This window comes from Notolepis coatsorum, assembly GCF_963971535.1.
Source record: "Notolepis coatsorum genome assembly, contig: SCAFFOLD_517, whole genome shotgun sequence".
Classification (NCBI taxonomy): domain Eukaryota; kingdom Metazoa; phylum Chordata; class Actinopteri; order Aulopiformes; family Paralepididae; genus Notolepis; species Notolepis coatsorum.
In genome coordinates this window covers 122263-149612 of record NW_028172455.1, presented here as the reverse complement: position 1 = coordinate 149612, position 27350 = coordinate 122263, and the positions used below count along the sequence as shown (strand labels likewise).

At 44.7% G+C, this 27350-nt stretch overlaps 1 protein-coding gene across 1 annotated transcript; it reads right to left on the bottom strand.

Annotated features, from left to right (window-relative positions):
• Window positions 1-210: 210 nt before the first annotated feature.
• Window positions 211-26817, bottom strand: LOC311248054 (long-chain-fatty-acid--CoA ligase 1-like; the record flags this gene model as incomplete). The annotated part of the gene is made up of 17 exons (XM_084339016.1): window positions 26699-26817; window positions 24182-24296; window positions 22964-23028; window positions 22291-22392; window positions 19114-19213; window positions 15514-15692; window positions 15258-15290; window positions 14872-14923; window positions 14644-14717; window positions 13485-13562; window positions 12694-12828; window positions 12366-12500; window positions 8470-8565; window positions 8300-8372; window positions 6231-6319; window positions 2430-2546; window positions 211-354 (listed from the first exon to the last, which is right to left on the bottom strand). Coding segments are annotated over exons 1-17 (1695 nt in total), but the record flags the coding sequence as incomplete, so codon positions are not given.
• Between the last annotated feature and the right edge of the window lie 533 nt (window positions 26818-27350).

The window sequence follows — 27350 nt, the reverse complement described above, 5'->3', positions numbered from 1 at the left end:
CTCTACAATCGTCTCCTGTACACTGTCTCCTACCTGTAGACTGTCTCCTACCTGTAGTGTAGACTGTCTCCCCCCTGTAGACTGTCTCCTACCTGTAGACTGTCTCTCTCCTACCTGTAGACTGTCTCCTACCTGTAGACTGTCTCCTCCTACCTGTAGACTGTCTCCTACCTGTAGACTGTCTCCTCCTACCTGTAGACTGTCTCCTACCTGTAGACTGTCTCCGTGGACGAAGACCTGCACCGCAGAGTCACTCCTGATGTAGATGTTCTCGATCTTCTCGGGAGCGATGTACTCTCCCTGCGCCAGCTTGAAGATGTGCTTCTTCCTGTCCACAATCTTCAGGGTGCCATTCTGCACACACACACACACGCACACACAGACACACGCACACAGTCACACAGACAGACAGACAGACACACAGCCAGACAGACAGACACACAGTCACACAGACAGACAGACAGACAGGCAGACAGTCACACAGACAGACAGACAGACACACAGCCAGACAGACAGGCAGACAGACAGAAGACAGACAGACACGAGGCAGAGAGGCAGACAGACAGACAGACAGACAGACAGACACACAGACACACAGATAAGACAGATGGTCACACAGCTGAATGATTGATACATTTTCTAAAATGTTATCAATGCATCTTCAGTCCGTTTGACTGACCGACAGCCATTTCCTGATGTCTCCAGTATGTTCTTTATATAAAGATTGTTGAGTATTGGTTAAAATAATAGCTCTACATTCTGACAGCCCTCACTGATACAGAGTGTCTGGTCAGTAACATGGGTCTCCCCAGTCTCTCCACTCTGCAGTAAACAGAAAATAAATGTTCTGGAATCCAGTTTCCACTTTATTCAATCAGGAGAGAGAACTCCAACTAAGAAATATAACTTAGTTTAAAGCAAATATGTTCTTGAAACAAGTGAAATATTATGCCAGGGCAGTAAGCAAATCTGTCTCGACAAGATTTCTTGAAATAAGTAGAATATCCAGGGTTCTCTCTCCTGATTGGATAAAGTGGGAACGGGATACCAGGAAATACATTTTCTGTATCAGTGATGGCTGCTTACTGCAGAGCGGAGGGACTGGGAGACCCATGTTACTGACCAGACACTATATCAGTGATGACTGTTTACTGCAGAGTGGAGGGACTGAGAGACCCATGTTACTGACCAGACACTCTATATCAGTGATGACTGTTTACTGCAGAGTGGAGGGACTGGGAGACCCATGTTACTGACCAGACACTCTAATATAAATAAAAAGCTATAATACAAGGTTATGGATGGATCATGGGACGGACCCTTTTTTTTGCAGACATTATCAATGGTGGTTATGCCAATTTAAACCTTCATCTACAATAACTCCTAAAAGAGAATTTGAAACTTGGAGAATTTCATTTCCATTCATTAATATGTTTCATTCTTCTTTAGGGTAGTACTTGTTATTGTTGCAGATTCTACCTTTAACAGAACAGAATGTTAGTTTGAAATAATCTGGACTCATTAAAAAAAAAACTCCTCAAAACCCACCTCTTCAACTTGGCCTTTAACCCCTAATTTCTCACTTTGTATGTTGTGTCTGTCCACCATGTTTGTTACTTTTGTTATTTTCTCCCCCCTATGTAAAGCGACCGTGGGTCTTCTGAAAGGCACTATATAAAACAAAGTTATTGTTATTATTTGACTGTTCGGTGGCGTTACAGACTCTACCTTTAACAGAACAGAATGTTAGTTTGGTGACGTTACAGACTCTACCTTTAACAGAACAGAATGTTAGTTTGGTGACGTTACAGACTCTACCTTTAACAGAACAGAATGTTAGTTTGGTGACGTTACAGACTCTACCTTTAACAGAACAGAATGTTAGTTTGGTGACGTTACAGATTCGACTTAATTTTTTTGTATCTACTTTTTCTCCCATTTTCAATTTTTCTCCCCTCCCCAATTTCATATCGTCCAATTCTACCCTCCCCTGTCTCGAACGTTGTTAGACCATGCCTCCCACTGGTCGGCTGCAATGTGGACAAAGCCTTGCATCACGTGTCCCCTCTGGTACTCGAGGAGGCAGCCGTCGCATCTTTTCACCTGAACAGCGCGATCTCTCAGAGTGGCGAGGAGTAACGCGTGGGAGGGACACGCTGCCCCCGTCGCTTCCTGATTCTGCTGCGCAGGCGCACCAACCGACCTGTAGGAGTCGCTGTCCACAACGTCCGATCCCCACCCACCGGCTTCCCACCCCCTAATACTGCCAATTGTGTTAGTATGAACGACCAGCCAAGCTGGTAGCAACACCGAGAGCTGGGCTCGAACCCAGCATCTCCTGCGTTGGTGGCGAGTGCCTTGCCCACTGCGCCACTTAGCCGCCCCTACAGATTCTACCTTCAACAGAACAGAATGTTAGTTCAACTGACCGGCAGCCATTTCCCGATGTCTCCAGTGTGAACCCAGCCGTCGGAGTCGATGGTCTCCTGGGTCTTCTCGGGGTCCTTCAGATACCCCTGGAACACATTGGGGCCCTTCACACACACCTACACACACACACAGAGGCACACGCACACACACACACACACACACACACAGACACTTTAAGATGAGATACTTCTTTATTGATCACCTTGGGGGACATTCGGGCGTCATAGCAGCATGGGGGAGGGGGGAGGGGGGAGGTACAGGTACGGGCAGGGTGATAGCAGAAAGACATACACATAGGCGATACAATGTTATCTGGATATAAAAAGAGAAAAAAATAAACAATGTAAACAATATAATTAACTCTGAATATAAAAATATGAGAAAAATAATCAGGTGCCGATGAGGGTCTCTGTATGCCCTATCGGTTATATTATAAGTTATAGGGGTGTAACGGTACACAAAATCCACGGTTCGGTACGTACCTCGGTTTTGAAGTCACGGTTCGGTATTTTTTCGGTACAGTTTTTTTTTTTTTTTAATATAAATTATACTTTTTTTTTTTATACAGCTACTGTTTTATATATACTGTTTTTTAGTAATAACTAGAAAGTAATGGTATTTATTCAACAACAGGTGATTGATTAATGATACTAATACAAATCTATACAATGAGTATGGGGCTGCAGCACTGCAGATATACCCTACTCCAATGATCCACACACGGACATTACACAGTGTTGCACTCGCTACCCAGTGGCTCTGCAGATATACCCTACTCGGTCTACAAGGCTCCGTTGATGTAGCATAGAGGATCTGTTGTGAATGATTTTTGCACAATAAATATTCAACATTCTCTTTTGAGACTCCGCCTCAGACTCTTATCATTTGGCACTAAAAGCTAAACATTGTCACCGATATGGCTGTCCGCAACATGTCATTAATTCTGTACGCGAGGTGGTTCAGTGACGATGACTCTAACGTGAGCTAGGTTAGCTAGCAGGAGCTACCGAGAGATGGAAAGACTAACGTTACTGGTGAAAATGTGATTTACGTTGGAATACTCCTTTGCCAACTTGCTGTACTTTGCTTGCAGGTCTGCAGCCATTATTGCTGGATTATGAATAGCCCCAACGTTAGCCAAGGTAACGTTATGGCTAAACCTTTAATGTTAGTTAATGCTAGCTTTCGGTTAGCTGTTTTTTTTTTTTTTTTTTTTACTTTATTTTTTAGCGTTTATCGCTTTTCTGGTCAAGCATGACCGACAGAAACAGGTTGAAATGGGATGTAGAGCAGGGGAAGACATTCTGAGAAATGACGGCGGGTCCGGGAATCGAACTCGTGTCCCCCAGATCCGTGACGAGCACGGTTTTCCCCGACGCAGAAATGGCACCGAGATATGCGGTGAGCTATGGGAGCTCCCCTTCGGTTAGCTGTTCAATGCTAAATAACACCAGCAAGCTCCCCGTCAACACCCCTCTCTCGGGAGGATGGCATTTAAGAAAGTATCTGCTGTTAAAATGACAAATAGCATTGACACTTTAATTCACGGTCGGTTAAACACACGTTTGTTTTATAATGCTCACAGCAGACCGCAGTGTTGTTGATAAATTACGTGGGGCCGGGGGGATTTAAGTTCCGCAAAAAAAGGTTGACCATACCGTTGTAATCGTACGGTGCACAGCCCGTACTGTACCGGAGGACCACATTGACGCGGTACAGTACGTATCCGCGTACCGTTACACCCCTATAAGTTAATAAATATAGGTAATAAAGAATGTGAATCTGAATATTATACTATGAGTCAGAGTAAAGATAAACAGTATTACACAATGTACCCTAACTGGCATGATGTACATCATATGTTGTAGTCCTTTATATATATATATATATATATATATATATATATATATATATATATATATATATAAACAAGACCATAGTCTAAAAACAGCATAAGCGGCCAGCAATCAATGTATAAGACAAAAAAAAAATATAATAATTAACAATCAAAATCAAATCAATAAAATGTTTGAACAATTGATCTAATCAATTTGTTTTGGGGCGGCTAGGTGGTGTAGTGGTCTAAGGCACTCGCCACCAGTGTGGAGACGCTAGGATTCGCGTGTTCGAATCCAGCTCTCCACATTGTTTTTCAGTTTGGCTGGTCGTCCGCAGTAATACACATTGGCCGTATTACGGGGAGGGAAAACTGAAGGGTGGGGATCGAACGTTGTGAACAAGCGACTCCTACAAGTCGGTTGGTGCGCCTGCGCAGTAGAATCAGGAAGTGTCGGGGGCAGCGTGAGCCTCCCACGCGTTACTCCTCGACACTGAGAGGTCGAGCTGCGCATGTGAAAAGATGCGACTGCTGTTACCTCAAGTACCGGAGGGGACTTGTGCTATGTATGACTTAGTCCACATTGCAGCCGGCTTGTGGGAGGCAAGAAACAGCGTTCGTGACAGGGGAGGGTTGAATTGGATGATACGAAATTGGGATGGGAGAAAAATATAGAAAAATGGGAGAAAAAGTGGATCAAAAAAAAAATCAATTTGTTTTGAAAATTTATTAGATCAACTGTAAAAAAAATTTATTGATTTGATTTTGATCGTTTATTATTATCTTATTATTTGTTTTGGTTGATAACGAAGATACATTTAAGATGATGCACTGTGTTAGGGCATTTACAAGCTTGTAGCTTCAGCCCTAACCTAATCCCTTTTATATATCTGTACATACAGTATCCCTTACCTACTCTTACTAGTTACGCTGTGTGTGTGTGTGTGTGTGTGTAGGTGTGTGTGTAGGTGTGTGTGTGTAGGTGTGTGTGTGTGTGTGTGTGTGTGTGTGTGTGTGGCTGTACTTTTGATTACAGCTTAGAAGAAGCCTTTCTAACCAAAATGCTGAAATACCAACAGCTACAGCAGACCATCTCACAGCTACTGTAGGCTACAGATGTAATCTTCTAGTTTTTATCTTTGGCAGCCTAGGGCATCATGTGCACAAGTTGGTTGTGAGGGGCCTACACATAGCCGGTCTCCCCAAAAGGAAGGCCAAGCAGTTAGCCAGGTACTGCTCAGTATCAGCTATTATAGGAAGCCGCTCAATTTGGAGGAGGCGCTGTTACCTTTACCCATGATTCTGCCGCCCATGCACCTTGTACCTGACTGTTCTTCATAATTTTCTGATTGCACTCGCATTGTTTATGTCCTTTGTATGAGGACTTCTGTGTATGTGGACATAAATAAACATTTAAAATGTGTGTGTGTGTGTGTGTGTGCATTGTGTGTGTGTGTGTGTTAGGGCTGAGCCTAAACGTTCGAACCTTCGTTCATTACGTTGGCAGGCATTCGAATTCTAAATCAACATAAACATTTTTAATAATATATATATATTTTTTTTATATATATTTTGTCTTTATTCATTCTGTTTAAACCAATGGGGGTTTTCTTCACAGTTGCAGATAAAGATTAGGCTGCTACACTAATATTATAGTATTAAAACTGATGAGTTATATTCATTAAAGAAAGTTGATTTAATAAAAAATAAATAAAGACAAATTTTATCTGAGTAATCACTTTATTCAAATTGAGGATTTAGTTTGAGGATATAAAAAAAAAAAAAAAAAAATTAATTAAAAACGAAGGTTCGAACGTCCGTTCGGAAAACCCTGACGAAGTTCGAATCCCAAAAACAGGCTTCGGGGAAACAGCTGTGTGTGTGTGTGTGTGTGTGTGTGTGTGTGTGTGTATGTGTGTGTGTGTGTGTGTGTGTGTGTGTGTGTGTGTGTGTGTGCCCCCACCTCTCCCTCTCCATTAGCTGCCAGGTAGTTCATCTCCGCCACGTCCACCAGCTTCACAGTGTTGCAGGGCAGAGGAGCTCCGACGTGACCTGGGGAGGGTTAGGGTTAGTGTTAGGTGACCTGGGGAGGGTTAGGGTTAGTGTTAGGTGACCTGGGGAGGGTTAGGGTTAGTGTTAGGTGACCTGGGGAGGAGACACAACCGCTCTTTAAAACTGTACCTTTCTGAGGCATCCCTGATATGAATGAATGACTGCACCCTTCACAGCATAACATGTCAAATAAATCTGAAATAAATGACAACAATAACAGACGGCAGTTAACTCATTCAGCGCCAGGGATTAGCCTGGTCCCATTCTAGCTAGGCCACGCTTTAAAGATAGGAGTGCGTCACCTTGTTTGTAGAGCTATATCTATATTCTCTATTATACCGGTAGCTATGGAGACAATACTATAGTCATATGACAGTGACTTTCTTCCGTCGAACATGCAAAAAAGAGATACTTTTTTCATGCATACGTTCGTGTGTTGGCGGGGAATGAGTTAAAAACAGTGAACCAAATAAAATAAAATAAAAATAATTTAAATAAAATAATCAGTCAATAAATAAAAACTATAGGAACATTGAGGACAAAGGATGCCTACTGTATATATGACCAAAAGCCAGTCTGAACATGTGTGTTTTTAGCTGTTTTTTTTTTTAAAGGAGTTTTCTGGGTCTCCCAGTCGCTCCGCGATCTGAAGGGACGTCTTCTTTTTTAATGTGTCTGCAATCACTCCTATGGACTGGGCCCAGGCAGTGTCGTTGCTGTACGTCGGGTTGGCGTTAAGCCGTTTTTTTTTTCTTCAGGGTGATCTGAATTTAGTAAACGCCAGCTCTTCTTTTGCGAGGTTATAAGCAGTGTTGAATTAAATTTTCATTTCTTCCTCCTCGCTTTTTCTATTTGCCGCCGTCTGGCGCTGAAACGCTTCGTGGAGAGGCACTGTTGATGTGCTGGCAACACACCAGTCACGACACACTATGTGTTTTTTGGAGACACTATGCTTTTTTAATGTTTCTATTCTGAATGTTTATGATCTGACAGCAAACGTAGTACTGCCAGCCATATTAGGACCACACTCCTTGCAATACATGCAAACCATACTGTTTGTCCCTTTATCGTAGCGGAGCCAGGGAAATTGAACCAGCCATTCCTTCCGAAAGGTATATATTTTGGCCTTTTTTTGTGCGATAGGCTCTGGCTCCGACTCCAAGTCAGAAGAGCCTGCAGGGGTGTAAAGTACTTGAGTAACTGTACTTTGTTACAATACTTAAGTACTGTTTTGGGGGATTTGTACTTTACTCGAGTATTATTAGGTTTGCATACTTTGTACTTTTACTCCATTACATTTCAGGGGAAATAAACATACTTTTTACTCCTTACATTTAAAATGCAGACCTACAAAGTACAAAGTACAAATCTCACAGGTCCAACCATTTTAATTAGTATATTTGAATTGTTTCTCTGGCCGAACTAATGTTAACGTTATTAATCCTGCGACCGCAGGTAAACAGCCAATCAAATCCCCATCAATAGAAAATGAACCCGCCCATACCCATGCTGATTGGTCCTTGTGCAACACTAGAAAGCGGGGATCTTTGATTAAACACCTGCTATCAGAAGAATAGACAGTCAGATCTGCATTATGCTGTGGTAAATATTGTGATATTATTCAGGGTACTCCAGTATTCTGTCTTTAATATTGTGATATTATTCAGGGTACTCCAGTATTCTGTCTTTAATATTGTGATATTATTCAGGGTACTCCAGTATTCTGTCTTTAATATTGTGATATTATTCAGGGTACTCCAGTATTCTGCCTTTAATATTGTGATATTATTTAGGGTACTCCAGTATTCTGCCTTTAATATTGTGATATTATTTAGGATAATCAAAACTAAATAGATTTTTTTTATCATTTCACGACTACTTGAATATTCGAAAATCGATACTCACTGCATGTGTATGTGTGTGTGTGTGTGTGTGTGTGTGTGTGTGTGTGTGTGTGTGTGTGTGTGTGTGTGCCCTCACCAGCGCTCCAGTCCCCAGGCATGGTCATGGTGCAGCCGGCTGTGCACTCCGTCTGCCCGTAGCCCTCGTAGAACTGACACGACACGACACGACACGTATTAAACATAATTCACCGTGACCAGCATCTGCTCGGAGATGGAGATGATATGCATCATTATGGGATGTATTACCTGACAGCCCAGCGCAGCTCGTAGGAACGTTAAGACAGTCGGGGAGACGGGAGCGGCTCCGGTTATCATCAGACGAACATGACCTCCCAGACTGGCCTGTAGGGGGCAGTAGTACACCAATATTGATTTTCTTTAATTTGATTTTTTTTTTTTTTTTTTTTTTTTCTTACATACAGGTGTACAGTATGCCCAGCCCATATGGGCTTACAAGACACATAAACAATAAGTATATAAATTACTTGACAAATGATGACATTGACAATAGGTTATATAGACCAAGATGGCCACAAAAAAAAAGAAAATACAATAAAACGTAATATAACACAAGCCGTAAGCAATGTATGTAAACAAAGAAACAAGAGGAATTCATATACAATTATATAGGATATCGGGTGTTTTGTCTCAAGTGCCACGCTTTCTCAAAAAATCCTGCAAAACTGCAGATGTCCTCCACAAAAAAAAAAACTCAACATACAACTCTCAGACTGCCAAAACAAAACTGCCAATAACTATTTTGCCTATTGGACTACGCATGCGTCTATCATATAATCATGCCGTCTATCTGTCTACCTGTCTATCACTGACCAGGGCCCCGCCCACCACCTGTCTATCACTGACCAGGGCCCCGCCCATCACCTGTCTATCACTGACCAGGGCCCCGCCCACCACCTGTCTATCACTGACCAGGGCCCCGCCCATCACCTGTCTATCACTGACCAGGGCCCCGCCCACCACCTGTCTATCACTGACCAAGGCCCCGCCCACCACCTGTCTATCACTGACCAGGGCCCCGCCCACCACCTGTCTATCACTGACCAGGCCCCGCCCACCACCTGTCTATCACTGACCAGGGCCCCGCCCACCACCTGTCTATCACTGACCAGGGCCCCGCCCACCACCTGTCTATCACTGACCAGGGCCCCGCCCACCACCTGTCTATCACTGACCAGGGCCCCGCCCACCACCTGTCTATCACTGACCAGGGCCCCGCCCATCACCTGTCTATCACTGACCAGGGCCCCGCCCACCACCTGTCTATCACTGACCAGGGCCCCGCCCATCACCTGTCTATCACTGACCAGGGCCCCGCCCACCACCTGTCTATCACTGACCAGGGCCCCGCCCACCACCTGTCTATCACTGACCAGGCCCCGCCCATCACCTGTCTATCACTGACCAGGGCCCCGCCCACCACCTGTCTATCACTGACCAAGGCCCCGCCCACCACCTGTCTATCACTGACCAGGGCCCCGCCCCCACCACCTGTCTATCACTGACCAGGGCCCCGCCCATCACCTGTCTATCACTGACCAGGGCCCCGCCCACCACCTGTCTTATCACTGACCAGGCCCCACCCACCACCTGTCTATCACTGACCAGGGCCCCGCCCACCACCTGTCTATCACTGACCAGGCCCCGCCCACCACCTGTCTATCACTGACCAGGGCCCCGCCCATCACCTGTCTATCACTGACCAGGGCCCCGCCCACCACCTGTCTATCACTGACCAGGCCCCGCCCACCACCTGTAGCATATAATCATGCTGTCCTCAGTGTTGGAGGTCCCCCCCATCCCGTTAGTTTGCCTAACTGCTGGTGTATGGAGAGTGTAGCGTCACACGGTGAGTATTACACTGTTTTCACCTCTGTTGAGTGAGCCTTTACGATCTGCGGGCACAGTTTGGTTCGCTTATTGGACTAATGGGCAGAGTAAGTGCGAAGCCCTGATCAATGTACCCCCCGATGACCAAAGAAAATTATAAAACAGAAACCTTGACATAGAAACCAGAGAAAAGACCACAATGAATATGTGTGTAAAAAGCACCACATGAGCATCATGAGCCAGTATGAAATATAACGTTGGTTATTTTATAACCCTAGTTATATGATTACTGGCAAAGGGTCTGGCCAGACACTTTGCCAGTAATCATATAAATAGGGTTATAAATTAACCACTGTTTTCCTCTGCAGATTAAACTCTCAGGAAGCGCACGTATTACCACAGAAACGTATTACCACAGAAAGTAATTTATCATGCCAAATATACATACATACAGGGGTGTAAAGTACTTGAGTAATTGTACTTCGTTACAATACTTAAGTACTGTTTTGGGGGATTTGTACTTTACTTGAGTATTATTAGGTTTGTATACTTTGTACTTTTACTCCATTACATTTCAGAGAAAAAAAACATACTTTTTACTCCTTACATTTAAAATGCAGACCTACAAAGTACAAAGTACAAATCTTGCAGGTCCAACCATTTTAATGAGTATTTTTGAATTGTTTATCTGGTCAAACTAACGTTATTAATCCTGCGACCGCAGGTAAACAGCCAATCAAATCCCCATCAATGGAAAATGAACCCGCCCATACCCATGCTGATTGGTCCTTGTGCAAGACTAGAAAGCGGGATCTTTGATTAAACACCTGCTATCAGAAGAATAGACTCAGTGACAAGACAGGGTGTGTGTCTTGGATGGGGATGTGGTGGGGATTGATGTGTGGGGTGGGGTGTTTGGAAAACTGACTGTTAAATTCCTCAGTTAACTGACTGTTAAATTCCTTGCCCCTGGCAAGCCTTCTAGTGATCCATTGTTAAAGCGCCTCCGAGTGAATCTTTTCCAGTAATGAAGAACACTCTTATCTCAGCTTTTGGATGAATCCCACTCATGAAAAACAACTAATATGTGATTCTTCTTGCAGGGAGTGCAGAAACATCTGCACTCCTATCACAGATAGCTGATAAATGACATTATTAAATTAAATGTCCTCTGTTCTTTCATTTCAGCATTGTCTATCGCAGAACACATTCCATTGTGGGCAGAGTGTATGCTTGGTTTCATTCCAGCCTTGCCTAAACACCAGCTGATGATTTCACTAATTGGCTCACCTCTTCAACTAACTCACCTGGTGCAATGTATAGTTAAAATGAAAACTTGGCCGATGATGGAATCCTTTAAAAAAAATTAAAAATTACTTTTACTTTTTAGTACTTAAGTACATTTAAAAGTAGGACTTTTTGACTTTTACTCAAGTGTGTTTTTAGCCAGATACTCTGACTTTTACTTGAGTCAGATTTTGAGACAGTACCCATACTTTCACTTAAGTATAATTTCTGGGTACTTTTTACACTCCTACATATTTTTTTATCTTCCTGCATAGGGCGTGATTTTTTTCCGTAGCCTATGTTTGCGAAGACGCTCTCTGATTGGCTAGCCGCGTACAGCGAAGACCCTCTCTGATTGGTTTAGCGCCGAAGGGTCTCTTCCGCCTTGTACATATATATTCTCTGCTTCAAAGTGGTTATGCTTTGGCCCTCTTTCGAAGTGGGTTATGCTTAGAGTTAGGGTTAAGGTTAGTTAGGGTTAAGGTTAGGCGGAAGAGACCCTTCGGCGCTAAACCAATCAGAGAGGGTCTTCGCTGTACGCGGCTAGCCAATCAGAGAGCGTCTTCGCAAACATAGGCCACGGAAAAAAAATCACACTGCATAGGGCATGGTGTCATCTTTCAATCCACTGTCACTCTAAGACCGACCACATCTAGACCTCGCCGTGACAAACTGTGTCAGGTGAGTCACGAAGACCTCCAGGCTCCTCGGCAACACTGACCAGAGTTAGAAAGACTTAAAGCTGAAGTGCGTTTGTTTTGGTTTATCTGGACTGTGTTGAGGAGGAACCTGTTAGGAGGTCAGAGGTCAGTCTGATGTTAGTCAGAGGAAGAAGCTTCAGTGTCATCTTCTGGAAGAGGAGCGCTTCCTTTACCTTCCTGTAGACAAGTCTATCCTGCATGTTAGACTTAGGGTGCGTTTGATATCAGAGTGAGGGTGCGTTAGTTTCATGTATCTGGACCTCACTGGTGTTAAGTCAAGAGCCGGGGTGCGTTGGTTTTGCCCACCTGGACCTTCCTGAAGATCAGTCTGTCCCAGATGCTGTCTCGTCTGACGATGCCTCTCTTAAGCTCCGCCTCCTTTCTACTGAAGGCAAATTCCAGCAGCCACCGCTTCAGAGATGTGTTGGCCTGGCCAAAGATCTATACACACACACACACACACACACACACACACACACACACACACACACACAGTATATTGACATGGTTGAACACCCTGTGTTTGGTAGTCTAGGGACCACAGGAAAGAAAGTACAGTGGGCCTCAGTGTCTGAGCCGTCGGTAATAGCAGTCCATAAGAGGCAGAGAGGCATGCTGGGTAGTGCAGTTTTACCTTATCAAACATCCTGTTGAGTAGCCTCGGTACAACAGGGAAGATGGTGGGTTTCAGAGTGGCAAGATCGTCCATCAGCAAGCGGATGTCGCCCTGGAAGTACCCTATCCTCCCCCCGTGCACCAACATCACTCCCTACAGACACAGGGCACATGGGTCAGGGCTGTTTGTAGAGGTCAGGGCCGTGGTTATAGGTTTCTCTGGGGGCAAGAGGTTAGGGTTCCGACATTTCATGAAATGAACCCAACATTTTATAGTGTGGGTGGAGGAGAGGAGGAGAGGACAGTGGAGGGGAGAGGAGGAGAGGACAGTGGAGGGGAGAGGAGGAGAGGAGGAGAGGACAGTGGAGGGGAGAGGAGGAGAGGAGGAGAGGACAGTGGAGGGGAGAGGAGGACAGTGGAGGGGAGAGGAGGAGAGGAGAGGAGGAGAGGACAGTGGAGGAGAGAGGAGAGGAGGACAGTGGAGGAGAGGAGAGAGGAGGACAGTGGAGGAGAGAGGAGGAGAGAGGAGAGGAGGACAGTGGAGGAGAGGAGAGGAAAGGAGGGGAGGACAGTGGAGGAGAGAGGAGAGTGGAGGAGAGGAGAGAGGAGAGGAAAGGAGGGGAGGACAGTGGAGGAGCGGAGAGGAGAGAATGGGAGGGGAGAGGAGAGGAAGGGAGGGGAGGAGAGGACAGTGGAGGAGAGAGGAGAGGACAGTGGAGGGGAGAGGAGGAGAGGACAGTGGAGGGGAGAGGAGGAGAGGACAGTGGAGGAGAGAGGAGAGGAAGGGAGGGAGGGGGAGGTCGAACTAACCTGTACCACTCTCTCAAACATATGAGCCAGGGGAAGGTAGGATATGTGGACATCACTTTGGATAAATGGATTGCTAGCCTACAACACACACACACAGGGAAAGGGAGGGTATTGATCATTAGTGTGTACCTCCACCACTCTCTCAAACATGTGAGCTAGAGGTAAGAATGACATCAAGATATCTTCTGACGAGGTCGGGAGAGAGGCCTGTAGAGAGAAGAGTTAGTAGAGAGAAGCGTTAGAAGAGAAGAGTTAGTAGAGAGAAGAGTTAGTAGAGAGAAGAGTTAGTAGAGAGAGGAGTTAGTAGAGAGAAGGGTTAGTAGAGAGAGGAGTTAGTAGAGAGAAGAGTTAGTAGAGAAGAGTTAGTAGAGAGAAGAGTTAGTAGAGAGAGGAGTTAGTAGTAATTTTGGCTGGAAAAGGCATATTGGGAGTCAGAAGGTGCAGTACCGGCCAGATCCTGTTAGTGGGGCTATCTCGAGAATGCAGTAACCCCCTCCTTCCCAGTCCCTAGTGGACCTCTGCTGCTCTATCAGCTTAGCTTAGTTAGCTCACGCTAACGCAACGTTAATTTCGGTATTTAACGCGACGTGGTCATAAAGGAATGGCGAGGATGGAAAGCATGTTAGATGCATTTGACCCCTTGTGGGGAAAAAAACAACAGGCACTTATTTCGGGCAAAATAGGCGAACTCTGAAGCAATGCTGTCTACCGTCTACACACGCTGAGCTGCGCTGAGCTACTGTTGTTGTTGCTGCAGCCGGGCGGATATGCTCACGAGGGGATTTTCAAAATAAGAGTATCGCAATATGAATCGATCTTTTTACGTTGCATCGATCCTATTTGATAATTGATAATAGATCGATATATCGATCTGGATCGATGTATCGTCCCACCCCTAGTAATAGTAGTAGTAGTAGTAGTAGCAGTAGTAATATAGTAGTAGTAGTATAGTAGTACTGTAGTAGCAGTAGTAGTATAGTAGTAGCAGTAGTAGTATAGTAGTAGCAGTAGTAGTAGCAGCAGTAGTACAGTAGTAGTATAGTAGTATAGTAGTAGTACAGTAGTAGTACAGTAGTAGTACAGTAGTAGTATAGTAGTACAGTAGTAGTACAGTAGTAGTATAGTAGTAGTATAGTAGTACAGTAGTAGTAGTCAGTACCTCTGTGATACTGATGACAGCAGAGCAGTTGGAGACGATGTTCAGATGACTCAGCATGGCTCCCTTTGGGTTGCCTGTTGAAACACACAGTCAAAACAGATTAAAATGTGTAGAATCTATGTGCCAAGTGGTAATTTGATGAAGGCATTGTGTGTGTGTGTGTGTGTGTTTATGTGTGTGTGTTTATGTGTGTGTGTGAGAGAGAGACATAGAGAGAGAGTGAGTTACCTGTAGTTCCGCTGGTAAAACAGATGACGGCCATGTCCTCTGGCTGGGGGGGCTGCGGGGGGGGGGAGGGGGGGGTAAATGGCTTTCATCAAAGAGTTTCACAACTTATGTCTCACATTCACCCATTCACTCACTCACTCACTCACTCACACACTGACGGCAGGGGCGACCGTGTCTTGCTCAAAGACACTTCGACACGCTGCCCGGGATTGAACCTGGAACCATCAGATTACCAGACGACCGCTCTACCTCCTGAGACACTGCCACCCCCAGGTAAAGGTCAAGGGGTCAAACATTGTAACATGTAACTGATAACATCACTTTGAATTTGAACTACCGGACGGATTTATCATTGGTAGGTCAACGGGTTGCTAATGGTTACTCACCAATGGCGTGTGGTGATTGGTCTTGCCGATCGCCTATGAGACAAAAAGAGGACCTTAGTGAGGCCAGGATGAATGGAGCCAAGAGGGCTTAGAGGAAATAAAGGAAGGCAAGTAAGAACAAAGGAAAGAAAGAAAGAAATTAACAGAATGAAAAGATAGAAAGAAAAGAAAGAAAGAAAGAAAGAAAGAAAAAAGAAAGAAAGAAAGAAAATAAAGAAGGAAAGAAGGAAAGAAGGAAAGAAAGAAAGAATCTCACCTCCATCTCCTCCAGGGTGATAATTTCTATTCCAGCCTGGCGCCCTCTGCTGGCCAGCTCAGCACTGCAGGCCTCCATGAGAACGATGGTTGTGACCGAGTGTCCTCCTTCTTGCGCCGCGCAGTCCAACACCAGGCTGGCCTTCTCACACACGTCACACACTACAGTCAGGAGACAGGCTGGAACACACACACACTACAGTCAGGAGACAGGCTGAAACACACACACACTACAGTCAGGAGACAGGCTGAAACACACACACACTACAGTCAGGAGACAGGCTGAAACACACACACACACACACACACACACTACAGTCAGGAGACAGGCTGAAACACACACACACTACAGTCAGGAGACAGGCTGAAACACACACACACACACACACACACACACACACACACACACACTACAGTCAGGAGACAGGCTGAAACACACACACACTACAGTCAGGAGACAGGCTGAAACACACACACACACACACACACACTACAGTCAGGAGACAGGCTGAAACACACACACACACACACACACACACACACTACAGTCAGGAGACAGGCTGAAACACACACACACACACTACAGTCAGGAGACAGGCTGAAACACACACACACTACAGTCAGGAGACAGGCTGAAACACACACACACACACACACACACTACAGTCAGGAGACAGGCTGAAACACACACACACACACACACACACACACACTACAGTCAGGAGACAGGCTGAAACACACACACACACACACACACACACACACTACAGTCAGGAGACAGGCTGAAACACACACACACACACTACAGTCAGGAGACAGGCTGAAACAACACACACACACAGACACACACACACACACACACTACAGTCAGGAGACAGGCTGAAACACACACACACACTACAGTCAGGAGACAGGCTGAAACAACACACACACACAGACACACACACACACACACACTACAGTCAGGAGACAGGCTGAAACAACACACACACACAGACACACACACACACACGCACTACAGTCAGGAGACAGGCTGAAACTACACACACACACACTACAGTCAGGAGACAGGCTGAAACTACACACACACACACTACAGTCAGGAGACAGGCTGAAACTACACACACACACACAGACATACACACACACACACACACACTACAGTCAGGAGACAGGCTGAAACACACACACACACACAGACACACACACACACACACACACTACAGTCAGGAGACAGGCTGAAACTACACACACACACACACACACACACTACAGTCAGGAGACAGGCTGAAACTACACACACACACACACACACACACACGCACACACACACACTACAGTCAGGAGACAGGCTGACGATCAGGAATTGGAATAATCTTTTTGGAGAACATCTGATCTGAGGTAAGGAATCTATTTGACCAGTCTTGGGATAATCAGAGCTATTTTCACAGAGATATCAGCGTGTGCCCTATGTGTGTGTGTCTGTGTGTGTGTGTGTCTGTGTGTGTGTGTGTCTGTGTGTGTGTGTGTGTGTGTGCGCGATCAGGAAATAAGAGATTCGATTTTTCAGCTCGCTTCTCTAGCGTGCATAAGTACACATATACTATCGATAATCTAGCGTTTATTTGAAAACGATTCATAAATAGGCCGATAAATTACAACGTTTTTTGTGTATTCAAGAATATTCCAGTAAAGGGCGATTATCACAGAATCTTTATATTTTCCTGAAACGTTCAAAAAACGAGTTTTTCAAAATGGTATAAAACGGAAATTAACCGATTAGAAAACAATCCGTTTCGACAATGTTGACTGCAAACAAGTCATTGAAAAGCGACGGCCAGATTAGACACATAGCCATAATTTAAGACATAGTTTATGCGTTTGCAAATATGAGAGCTCTATCATTGAAGTGGGTGGTGGCAAGGAAGCACTAAAGCTCGCACCGAGCTCCGGCATTGAAAGTGTTAAAGTGTCTAAAGTGAATAAGTGAGTGGTAAGGTGAGTGTTTGTTTAAAGTGAGTGTGTGCGTGTGGATGTGTGTGCAGTGAGTGTAGATGATGGTTTGTTACATAGTGTCGTTGTCATTGAGCATCCTGATGGCCTGGGGATAGAAGCTCCTTCTGAGTCTCTCTGTGGCGGCCATGAGACTCCGGTAGCGCTTGCCTGGGGATAGAAGCTCCTTTTGAGTCTCTCTGTGGCGGCCATGAGACTCCGGTAGCGCTTGCCTGACCGCAGCAGTTCAAACTAAGACGCAGTTGTTTGGGTGAGTAACACTTTCCCCTAGCGGTGGTTTCTGTCCTGAGGCTCTTTTCTCGTTTATCTCCTTCAGAGCAAGAGGTGAACGAGCGTCATGGCAACATAACAAACGCTGCAGAGAGTGGGAGAGACAGACGTGGCCTCATGTTTTAGACCCCCCCCCCCCCCCCCCCCCCTGCTGTGTGTATGTGTGATCTATGGCAGTCAACCTTGGTTGGAACAGAAGACCTTCTGTATCAGCTGGCTGGAGTTGGGCGTTGTTGCCTATCAGGGTCGCTGCTACTACGAACTCTGTGCTTTAAGGGGACCGGCTGAATCTCACAGGTACTAGCGAGTACCGATTCACGCCAGATCAACCGGTACCAGATTTTCGGTATCTTTACATGTTTAGTATAAGAGTCTAAAAAAAAGAGTGAGCCTTTTCCACAAATATATATTTTACTGTCCCGTCTCTTGGGTCTTTGGAAAGACCAGGCGAGGAGTTTGAAGGAAATGTCTTTTGTGGCGTCTTTTGTGGCGTCTGTGATAGTACAAGTTGGTTTTTATGTTCTGTATTTATTATTTTTTTTTATTATTGCTAATGTCGTTATTGTTGCTATTATTATTGTGGTGGCACTGTGTGGTCTTGTTATTATTATTATTATTATTATTATTATTATTATTATTATTATTATTATTATTATTATTATTATTGAGTAAATTAATTCTTTATTTCAAATGTTTACAAATAAATAAACAATAAACTAATAATTTTTCGAAATGTTTACAAATAAACAAGCGAAAAGGATAGGTTTGAAGCCAAATGGCTTATAGAACAACCTACAGTATATTAATAATCACAATAATAGGGATGCTCGATATTGGCTTTTTTACCGATACCGATATTCCGATATTGTCCAACTCTTAATTTCCGATACCGATATCAACCGATACCGATATATGCAGGGTTCCCCCCCCAAAAAACGGAATAATTTCAGGTAATTAACATTACATATGTCTTGTTGTGGAATTAACACAACATTATGCATACTTTTGACAATAAATAAAATCAGAATTTGTTCTTACTTGCTTGCCTGGGTAAATAAAGATTATAGAAAAGTTATTTTATTTTTTTTGAAAACCGATACCGATATTTTCCGATAATCACATTTTAATGCCAATATCGGCCGATAATATCGGTAGGCCGATAATATCGGACATCCCTAACAATAATTATTACTGTATTGTGTTGCCTTGTTTTATGTTTAAAAAAAGAAGAAAAGAATTGATAATAAAAACAGGTCAACAGGAAGGGTACAACTCTGGCAGCTGAGAGTCAGTGAGAGTGTCGTTTCCAGAACTGTACCTTTGTCTATGATGTAGGCGATGGCCTCGGCCCCCAGAGTGTCGTAGAGCGGAACGGACACCAGAGAGTAGGTGTAACAGGCCAGCTCTGTGATGGTCCACTACACACACACACACACACACACACACACACACACACACACACACAGTGTTATACAGTATGATAATACAGAAGGTTAGCCCTTTACTATCACACAACCGACGGCGATGCTCCATTATTAGCATCATTAGCTCCGCGGATGCGGAGCTAATGATGCTAATGATGGAGCATTTCCGTCGCTTGTAAGTTGTGTGATAGTAAAGGGTTAACCTTCTGTCGTGTGGCAGTGAAAGGGTTAATAATCGCAATAATGATGATTGAATATGTATTGTATTATTGTATGTATTAACACATTGGACGCCAGACCCGAGATACGTCGGGTTTACTCGCCGAACGTTGGGCGCCAAACCCGAGAAAAGTCGTGGTTTTCATCGTTATTTATTTTATTCGATATTTCCATTCATAATCCATCCATCCAGCCTGATATTATCATTGAGAATGGGTCTGAGATCGCAAAAACGTCCAATACCGCCGCCTAACGCCTTGCGGCCGGTATTGCACATCCTTGGATTCTCTCTCTGGCTCGGCCTGTACGTTGATCTAACAAGTCCGGTCCGGGTTTTCCTACTCGGGCAGTAGTAACGTTTATAACATAATACCGATAATCTAGCGTTGATTTCAGATGTATTGTTGATCCAAGCGAGGAATGGCACGGTTTCTAGTGAAATGCACTAAACCGCTGTTTAGCGGCGTTTCCTGGGATTACACAGAATTACTCTAAAACTATACTCATATTCACCACGGTATAAAAGGGGAATGTATGGATGAAAAAATTATCAGTTTTTTGCATCTTGACCGGAAGAAACTCAATGACACTCGACTATATTATTAGATCCTCAGCTCTGGGGTGGTTCCCACCTCTCTGAAACAAGCCAGTCACACCTCTCATAAACACAACCCTGAACCATGAACCACTTCACTTGAACTCGCTGTATCTAACCAGCCCACTGATTATCTATTAACCCACTGATTATTCTGTCTATTTTAGGCTCATTGTGCAGTATGTCTATTTTACTGCTGTGAAGCACTTTGAGCTGCAATTCTTGTTTGAAAGGTGCTATACAAATAATATTTACTATTATTATTATTATCCATTACAGAATGACCTCCTAGAACAAAATCAGTCAGGCTTCAAGTGATTCCACAGAGACGGCCCTCATAGCAGTCGCATAGCAGTCGCAGAGGCTCTTCACTTAGCGAGAGCGAAAATGTCTCTCCTCTGTCCTGATTCTCCTGGACCTGACAGCAGCCTTCGATATAGTCAGCCATCAGATCCTCCTCACATCCCTCGCAGGAATGGGAGTGGCTGGCTCTGCACTGGCATGGCTGTCATTCTACCTCGACGACCGCTCCTACCGAATATCATGGAGAGGGTCCCTGTAGGCCCCCCCGCCCCCTTCGGACGGGTGTCCCCCAGGGCTCGGTCCTTGGACCCCTCCTCTTCTCCCTCTACACTAAATCTCTGGGTAACATTTAGGGGTGGGAATCACCAGTTTCATCACGATACGATACGATATCGATTCTTTGGACAACGATACGATATTTTCTGATATCACAAAGTCTGCCACGATACGATACGATTCGATTCAGGTGCCTGCGATCGATATGAGACGATATTATATGCCCATTTAACACAATCAGTAACATTTAAATCAACAAAAAAAGGCAATGGAAATATCATTAGACATTTTTATTTTAAGCTCTTCCAGACATTTAAATGAAAAACAATCTATTGTTTTTAATACAAATAGACCTCCTGTTCACTGTTTTTTTTTTTTTTTTTTTTCTCGATATTAATATCCTATTCACTGTCACAGAGCTGTATTTTGGCTGGAAAAGGCATATTGGGAGTCCGAAGGTGCAGTACCGGCCAGATCCTAGTAGTGGCGCTGTCTCGAGAATGCACCCTCCTTCCCAGTCCCCACTTCTCTCTGCCTATGGCTCTGGGTTAGCTTGTTGTTAGCTTATGCTAACGTAGCGTTAATTTCTATCCTTAACGCGACGTGGGCATAATGGAATGGCGAGGATTGCAAAGCAGGTTAGATGCATTTGACCCGTTGCGGAATAAAACAGCAGGGACATGTTTTGGGTCGCAGAATAGGCACACTAGCCTTGCTCTAGTGACGCTCTAGACGCTACATGCTGTGTGCTCTTGATCCGAGCCGAGCGGATACGACACTCCATGGGATTTTCGCAATATCGATCTTTTTACGTTGCATCGATCCTATTTGATTATTGATAATAGATCGATCTGGATCGATGTATCGTCCCACCCCTAGTAACATTATCACGTCTCATGCCTTCTCGTATCACTGCTATGCCGATGATACCCAACTCTTCCTCTCCTTTCCTCCCTCAAGATACCAGAGTCTCGACCAATGACGGCGACCAACCACCTCAAACTGAACCTAAGCAAAACAGAACTGCTTCACCTGCCGGTAAAAATCCTCCCTGCTGAGTGACCTTTCCTCCCCGCTGAGCGACCTTTAACCTGACCTCTAACCCTAACCCTTTCCATCACAGGAGAATGTAGCCCTGGCTTCGTCCCCGACCCAAAGAACCTAGGTGTCGTCCTTGACGACCAGCTGAACATCGCCTCATCAACCATAAAACATGATGAACGTCAGAAGGATCCTCCTCCTTCCCGACAAAAGAAGCCGCCCAACTCCTCCTGAAATCGAACAGTCACGTCTCGCCTCGACTATTGAAATGCACTGCTAGCTGGTTTACCGGCTTTTGCGCCACAAGCCACTTCGACTCATACAGAACGCAGCGTCTGATCTCCAAGGAGTCTGATCTCCAACCTACCAAAGTCACGCCACCCCACTTCTCAAGAGAGCTGCACTGGCTTCCCATTGACCGGGCACACCGTGCAGCGAGGGGAACGGCTCCCTCCCGTCTCCGGTCAATGGTCTCCAACTAGAGACCCACTCACTCCCATTCAGGCTCCTGGGAGGTCATCAAAGCAAAGCGGGCTATTCTATGTCCTTGCTCCAAAATTGTGGAACAAACTTCCCAGCACAGTCAGGACAGCTGAAACCATCAATCTATGAATTGTGTGTGTGTGTGTGTGTGTACCTCCGGTCTGTTCTGGGAGAATATTCCGATGTGGGGGTCTGTGTTCTTAGAGTGTCCTCTGTGAAGGAAGGCTGAGCCCAGGTTCTCGGCTCGCTCCATGACCTGGAACACAATGGGACATGACTATAAGCTGGAACACATTGACCTGGAACACAATGGGACATGACTATAAGCTGGAACACACATTGACTCGGCACACAATGGGACATGACTATAAGCTGGAACACACATTGACCTGGAACACAATGGGACATGACTATAAGCTGGAACACACATTGACCTGGAACACAATGGGACATGACTAGGGGTGTAACGATGCATCAATTCTAATGTGACGATTCAACTGCATCGATTTGAAAATGTTAGAATCGATTATAATCGAATTTTTTTTTTTTATGTTTTTTTTTTGTGTATTGTTTTTATTGACCTATAGTCCATTCATGCTGAGTGAATCAGTTCCCCCAGCCACATTTGTGTATACAATTTTTTGGGAGGAATTAACTGATAGAAAACTAATAGAAAATGTATTGAATCGTGGTCAAATGAAGAGATTTCATGATGCAGTGAATCGTTGCCTGAATAATCGTAATCAAAATTTATTGTTGCGAGGTCGCATGGTTACACCCCTAGACATGACTGTAAGCTGGAACACACTATAATAATAGAACCCTACCTCTCTGTAGCTAATCCATTCATATGGCTGCTTTGGCTTTCTGGAGCCTAGACATGGACCATTATCTGTGGGGAGGGAGGGGGGGGGGAGAGAGGAAGGGAGAGAGGGAGGGAGGGAGGGAGGGAGAGAGGGAGAGAGGGAGGGAGGGAGGGAGGGGGAGAGAGAGGGAGAGAGAGAGAGAGGAGAGGGAGGGGGAGAGAGAGGGAGAGAGGGAGGGAGGGGGAGAGGGGGAGAGAGGGAGGGAGGGAGAGAGAGAGGAGGGGGAGAGAGAGAGGAGAGAGAGAGAGAGAGAGAGAGAGAGAGAGAGAGAGAGAGAGAGAGAGAGAGAGGAGAAAGAGAGAGAGAGAGAGAGAGAGAGAGAGAGAGAGACATATAGACAGGTGGTTTGGTCAAATTAGGTGGTGGATATTCTGATGTTTGGTTGAATGCCAAATTACATGCTTTTTTATGTGCTGTTTACAGTAGTATGTTTTGTAGAGTTAGTGTAGTTAGGTTTACAGTAGTATGTTTTGTAGAGTTAGTGTAGTTAGGTTTACAGTACTAGTATGTTTTGTAGAGTTAGTGTAGTTAGGTTTACAGTACAGTATGTTTTGTAGAGTTAGTGTAGTTAGGTTTACAGTAGTATGTTTTGTAGAGTTAGTGTAGTTAGGTTTACAGTACTAGTATGTTTTGTAGAGTTAGTGTAGTTAGGTTTACAGTACTAGTATGTTTTGTAGAGTTAGTGTAGTTAGGTTTACAGTAGTATGTTTTGTAGAGTTAGTGTAGTTAGGTTTACAGTAGTATGTTTTGTAGAGTTAGTGTAGTTAGGTTTACAGTAGTATGTTTTGTAGAGTTAGTGTAGTTAGGTTTACAGTAGTATGTTTTGTAGAGTTAGTGTAGTTAGGTTTACAGTAGTATGTTTTGTAGAGTTCGTGTAGTTAGGTTTACAGTAGTATGTTTTGTAGAGTTAGTGTAGTTAGGTTTACAGTAGTATGTTTTGTAGAGTTAGTGTAGTTAGGTTTACAGTAGTATGTTTTGTAGAGTTAGTGTAGTTAGGTTTACAGTAGTATGTTTTGTAGAGTTAGTGTAGTTAGGTTTACAGTACAGTATGTTTTGTAGAGTTAGTGTAGTTAGGTTTACAGTAGTATGTTTTGTAGAGTTAGTGTAGTTAGGTTTACAGTAGTATGTTTTGTAGAGTTAGTTTTGTAGAGTTAGTGATGGTGGTGGTACATAACTCACTGGACACTCGCACCCCCCGCAGAAAGAACTCATACATGGTTCTGGCGTCGTCGTAGAAGTGGGTCAGGTGACCATCTCCGTTCACCAGCGCAGACCGCCGCGCAAACTCTCCTCCCTGATTGGACGGATAGAATGTTTTTTTTTTTATCTACTTTTTCTCCCATTTTTTCTATTTTTCTCCCATCCCAATTCCGTATAGGCCATGCCTCCCACTGGTCGGCTGCAATGTGGACGAAGCCTTGCATCACGTGTCCCCTCCGGTACTCGAGGAGGCAGCCGTCGCATCTTTTCACCTGCACAGCGCGATCTCTCAGCGGCGAGGGTCTGCGTGGGAGGGACACGCCGCCCCCGTCGCTTCCTGATTCTGCTGCGCAGGCGCACCGGGACGTCTAGCTCATTAACTCACTTTGATCTCACCTGTCGCTCGTTAACTCACTTTGATCTCACCTGTCGCTCGTTAACTCACTTTGATCTCACCTGTCGCTCATTAACTCACCTGTAGCTCATTAACTCACTTTGATCTCACCTGTAGCTCATTAACTCACTTTGATCTCACCTGTCGCTCATTAACTCATTTTGATCTCACCTGTCGCTCATTAACTCACTTTGATCTCACCTGTCGCTCATTAACTCACTTTGATCTCACCTGTCACTCATTAACTCACTTTGATCTCACCTGTAGCTCGTTAACTCACTTTGATCTCACCTGTCGCTCGTTAACTCACTTTGATCTCACCTGTCGCTTGTTAACTCACTTTGATCTCACCTGTAGCTCGTTAACTCACTTTGATCACACATGTCGCTCGTTAACTCACTTTGATCGCACCTGTCGCTCGTTAACTCACTTTGATCTCACCTGTAGCTCGTTAACTCACTTTGATCTCACCTGTCGCTCATTAACTCATTTTGATCTCACCTGTCGCTCATTAACTCACTTTGATCTCACCTGTCGCTCATTAACTCACTTTGATCTCACCTGTAGCTCGTTAACTCACTTTGATCTCACCTGTAGCTCGTTAACTCACTTTGATCTCACCTGTCGCTCATTAACTCACTTTGATCTCACCTGTCGCTCGTTAACTCACTTTGATCGCACCCGTCGCTCGTTAACTCACTTTGATCGCACCCGTCGCTCGTTAACTCACTTTGATCTCACCTGTAGCTCGTTAACTCACTTTGATCTCACCTGTCGCTCATTAACTCACTTTGATCTCACCTGTCGCTCGTTAACTCACTTTGATCGCACCCGTCGCTCGTTAACTCACTTTGATCGCACCCGTCGCTCGTTAACTCACTTTGATCTCACCTGTAGCTCGTTAACTCACTTTGATCTCACCTGTAGCTCGTTAACTCACTTTGATCTCACCTGTCGCTCGTTAACTCACTTTGATCTCACCTGTCGCTCGTTAACTCACTTTGATCGCACCCGTCGCTCGTTAACTCACTTTGATCGCACCCGTCGCTCGTTAACTCACTTTGATCGCACCCGTCGCTCGTTAACTCACTTTGATCTCACCTGTAGCTCGTTAACTCACTTTGATCTCACCTGTCGCTCGTTAACTCACTTTGATCTCACCTGTCGCTTGTTAACTCACTTTGATCTCACCTGTAGCTCATTAACTCACTTTGATCTCACCTGTAGCTCATTAACTCACTTTGATCTCACCTGTCGCTCATTAACTCACTTTGATCTCACCTGTCGCTCGTTAACTCACTTTGATCTCACCTGTAGCTTGTTAACTCACTTTGATCTCACCTGTATCTCATTAACTCACTTTGATCTCACCTGTCGCTCGTTAACTCACTTTGATCTCACCTGTCACTCATTAACTCACTTTGATCTCACCTGTCACTCATTAACTCACTTTGATCTCACCTGTCACTCATTAACTCACTTTGATCTCACCTGTAGCTCGTTAACTCACTTTGATCTCACCTGTCACTCATTAACTCACTTTGATCTCACCTGTCACTCATTAACTCACTTTGATCTCACCTGTCACTCATTAACTCACTTTGATCTCACCTGTCACTCATTAACTCACTTTGATCACCGGTCACTCATTAACTCAATTTGATCTCACCTGTAGCTTATTAACTCACTTTGATCTCACCTGTAGCTCATTAACTCACTTTGATCTCACCTGTCGCTTGTTAACTCACTTTGATCTGACCCGTCGCTCATTAACTCACTTTGATCGTCACTCATTAACTCACTTTGATCTCACCTGTAGCTTGTTAACTCACTTTGATCTCACCTGTAGCTCGTTAACTCACTTTGATCTAACCTGTCGCTTGTTAACTCACTTTGATCTCACCTGTCGCTCGTTAACTCACTTTGATCTGACCCGTCGCTCGTTAACTCACTTTGATCTCACCAGTCGCTCATTAACTCACTTTGATCTCACCTGTCGCTCATTAACTCACTTTGATCTCACCTGTCACTTTTTAACTCACTTTGATCTCACCTGTCACTCATTAACTCACTTTGATCTCACCTGTCACTTGTTAACTCACCTCAACCTCCACTGACTGCATATGCAGGTCGCAGATCGGTGGGAGGGGCTTGGGCCGCGTTGTCAGGTAATAGGTCGTCATGGCAGCCACAGCACCCACAGCACCCATACTAACCAGGGTCGAGGTGGACAGACTCCTGAAATACTGGATCACATCCTCCATATCTGGCAACCTCTGCATCAACTCCTGTCTCACCATGATGCTGGTGGAGGGGGGGGGGGGGCTATGTAGTGTGTACGGGTCGTAGGGGGGGGGGGGGGGCAGGGTTATATTAGTGGTTTCAGGCAGGGGGTGTGTGTGTGTGTGGAGGGAGGGGGATGGGGGGGGAAGTTGTGAAGGAGGATTAGCTGTCCAGGAGAGGATCTGTAGAGAGAGAGAGAGAGAGAGAGCAAGAAAGAGACAGATTGATTGATTCGTTCCACTTTGGGGTCAGGAGAAACGCTCATTTGTCAAACGTAACCGATTATCCTACGTCTGAGAAGCTGCTTCTATTGTATCCAACCCCCACTGACCTCATACCTAGTTGTGTCAAGATTGTCGGCACGGTTTATAAAGAAATATCTTGTTCTGTCATCTAATATTATATTCCATTACCTTTCCGGGTATCTTTTTGCCATGGTATCGTTTTGGAACTGGTATCGTGATACTTAGG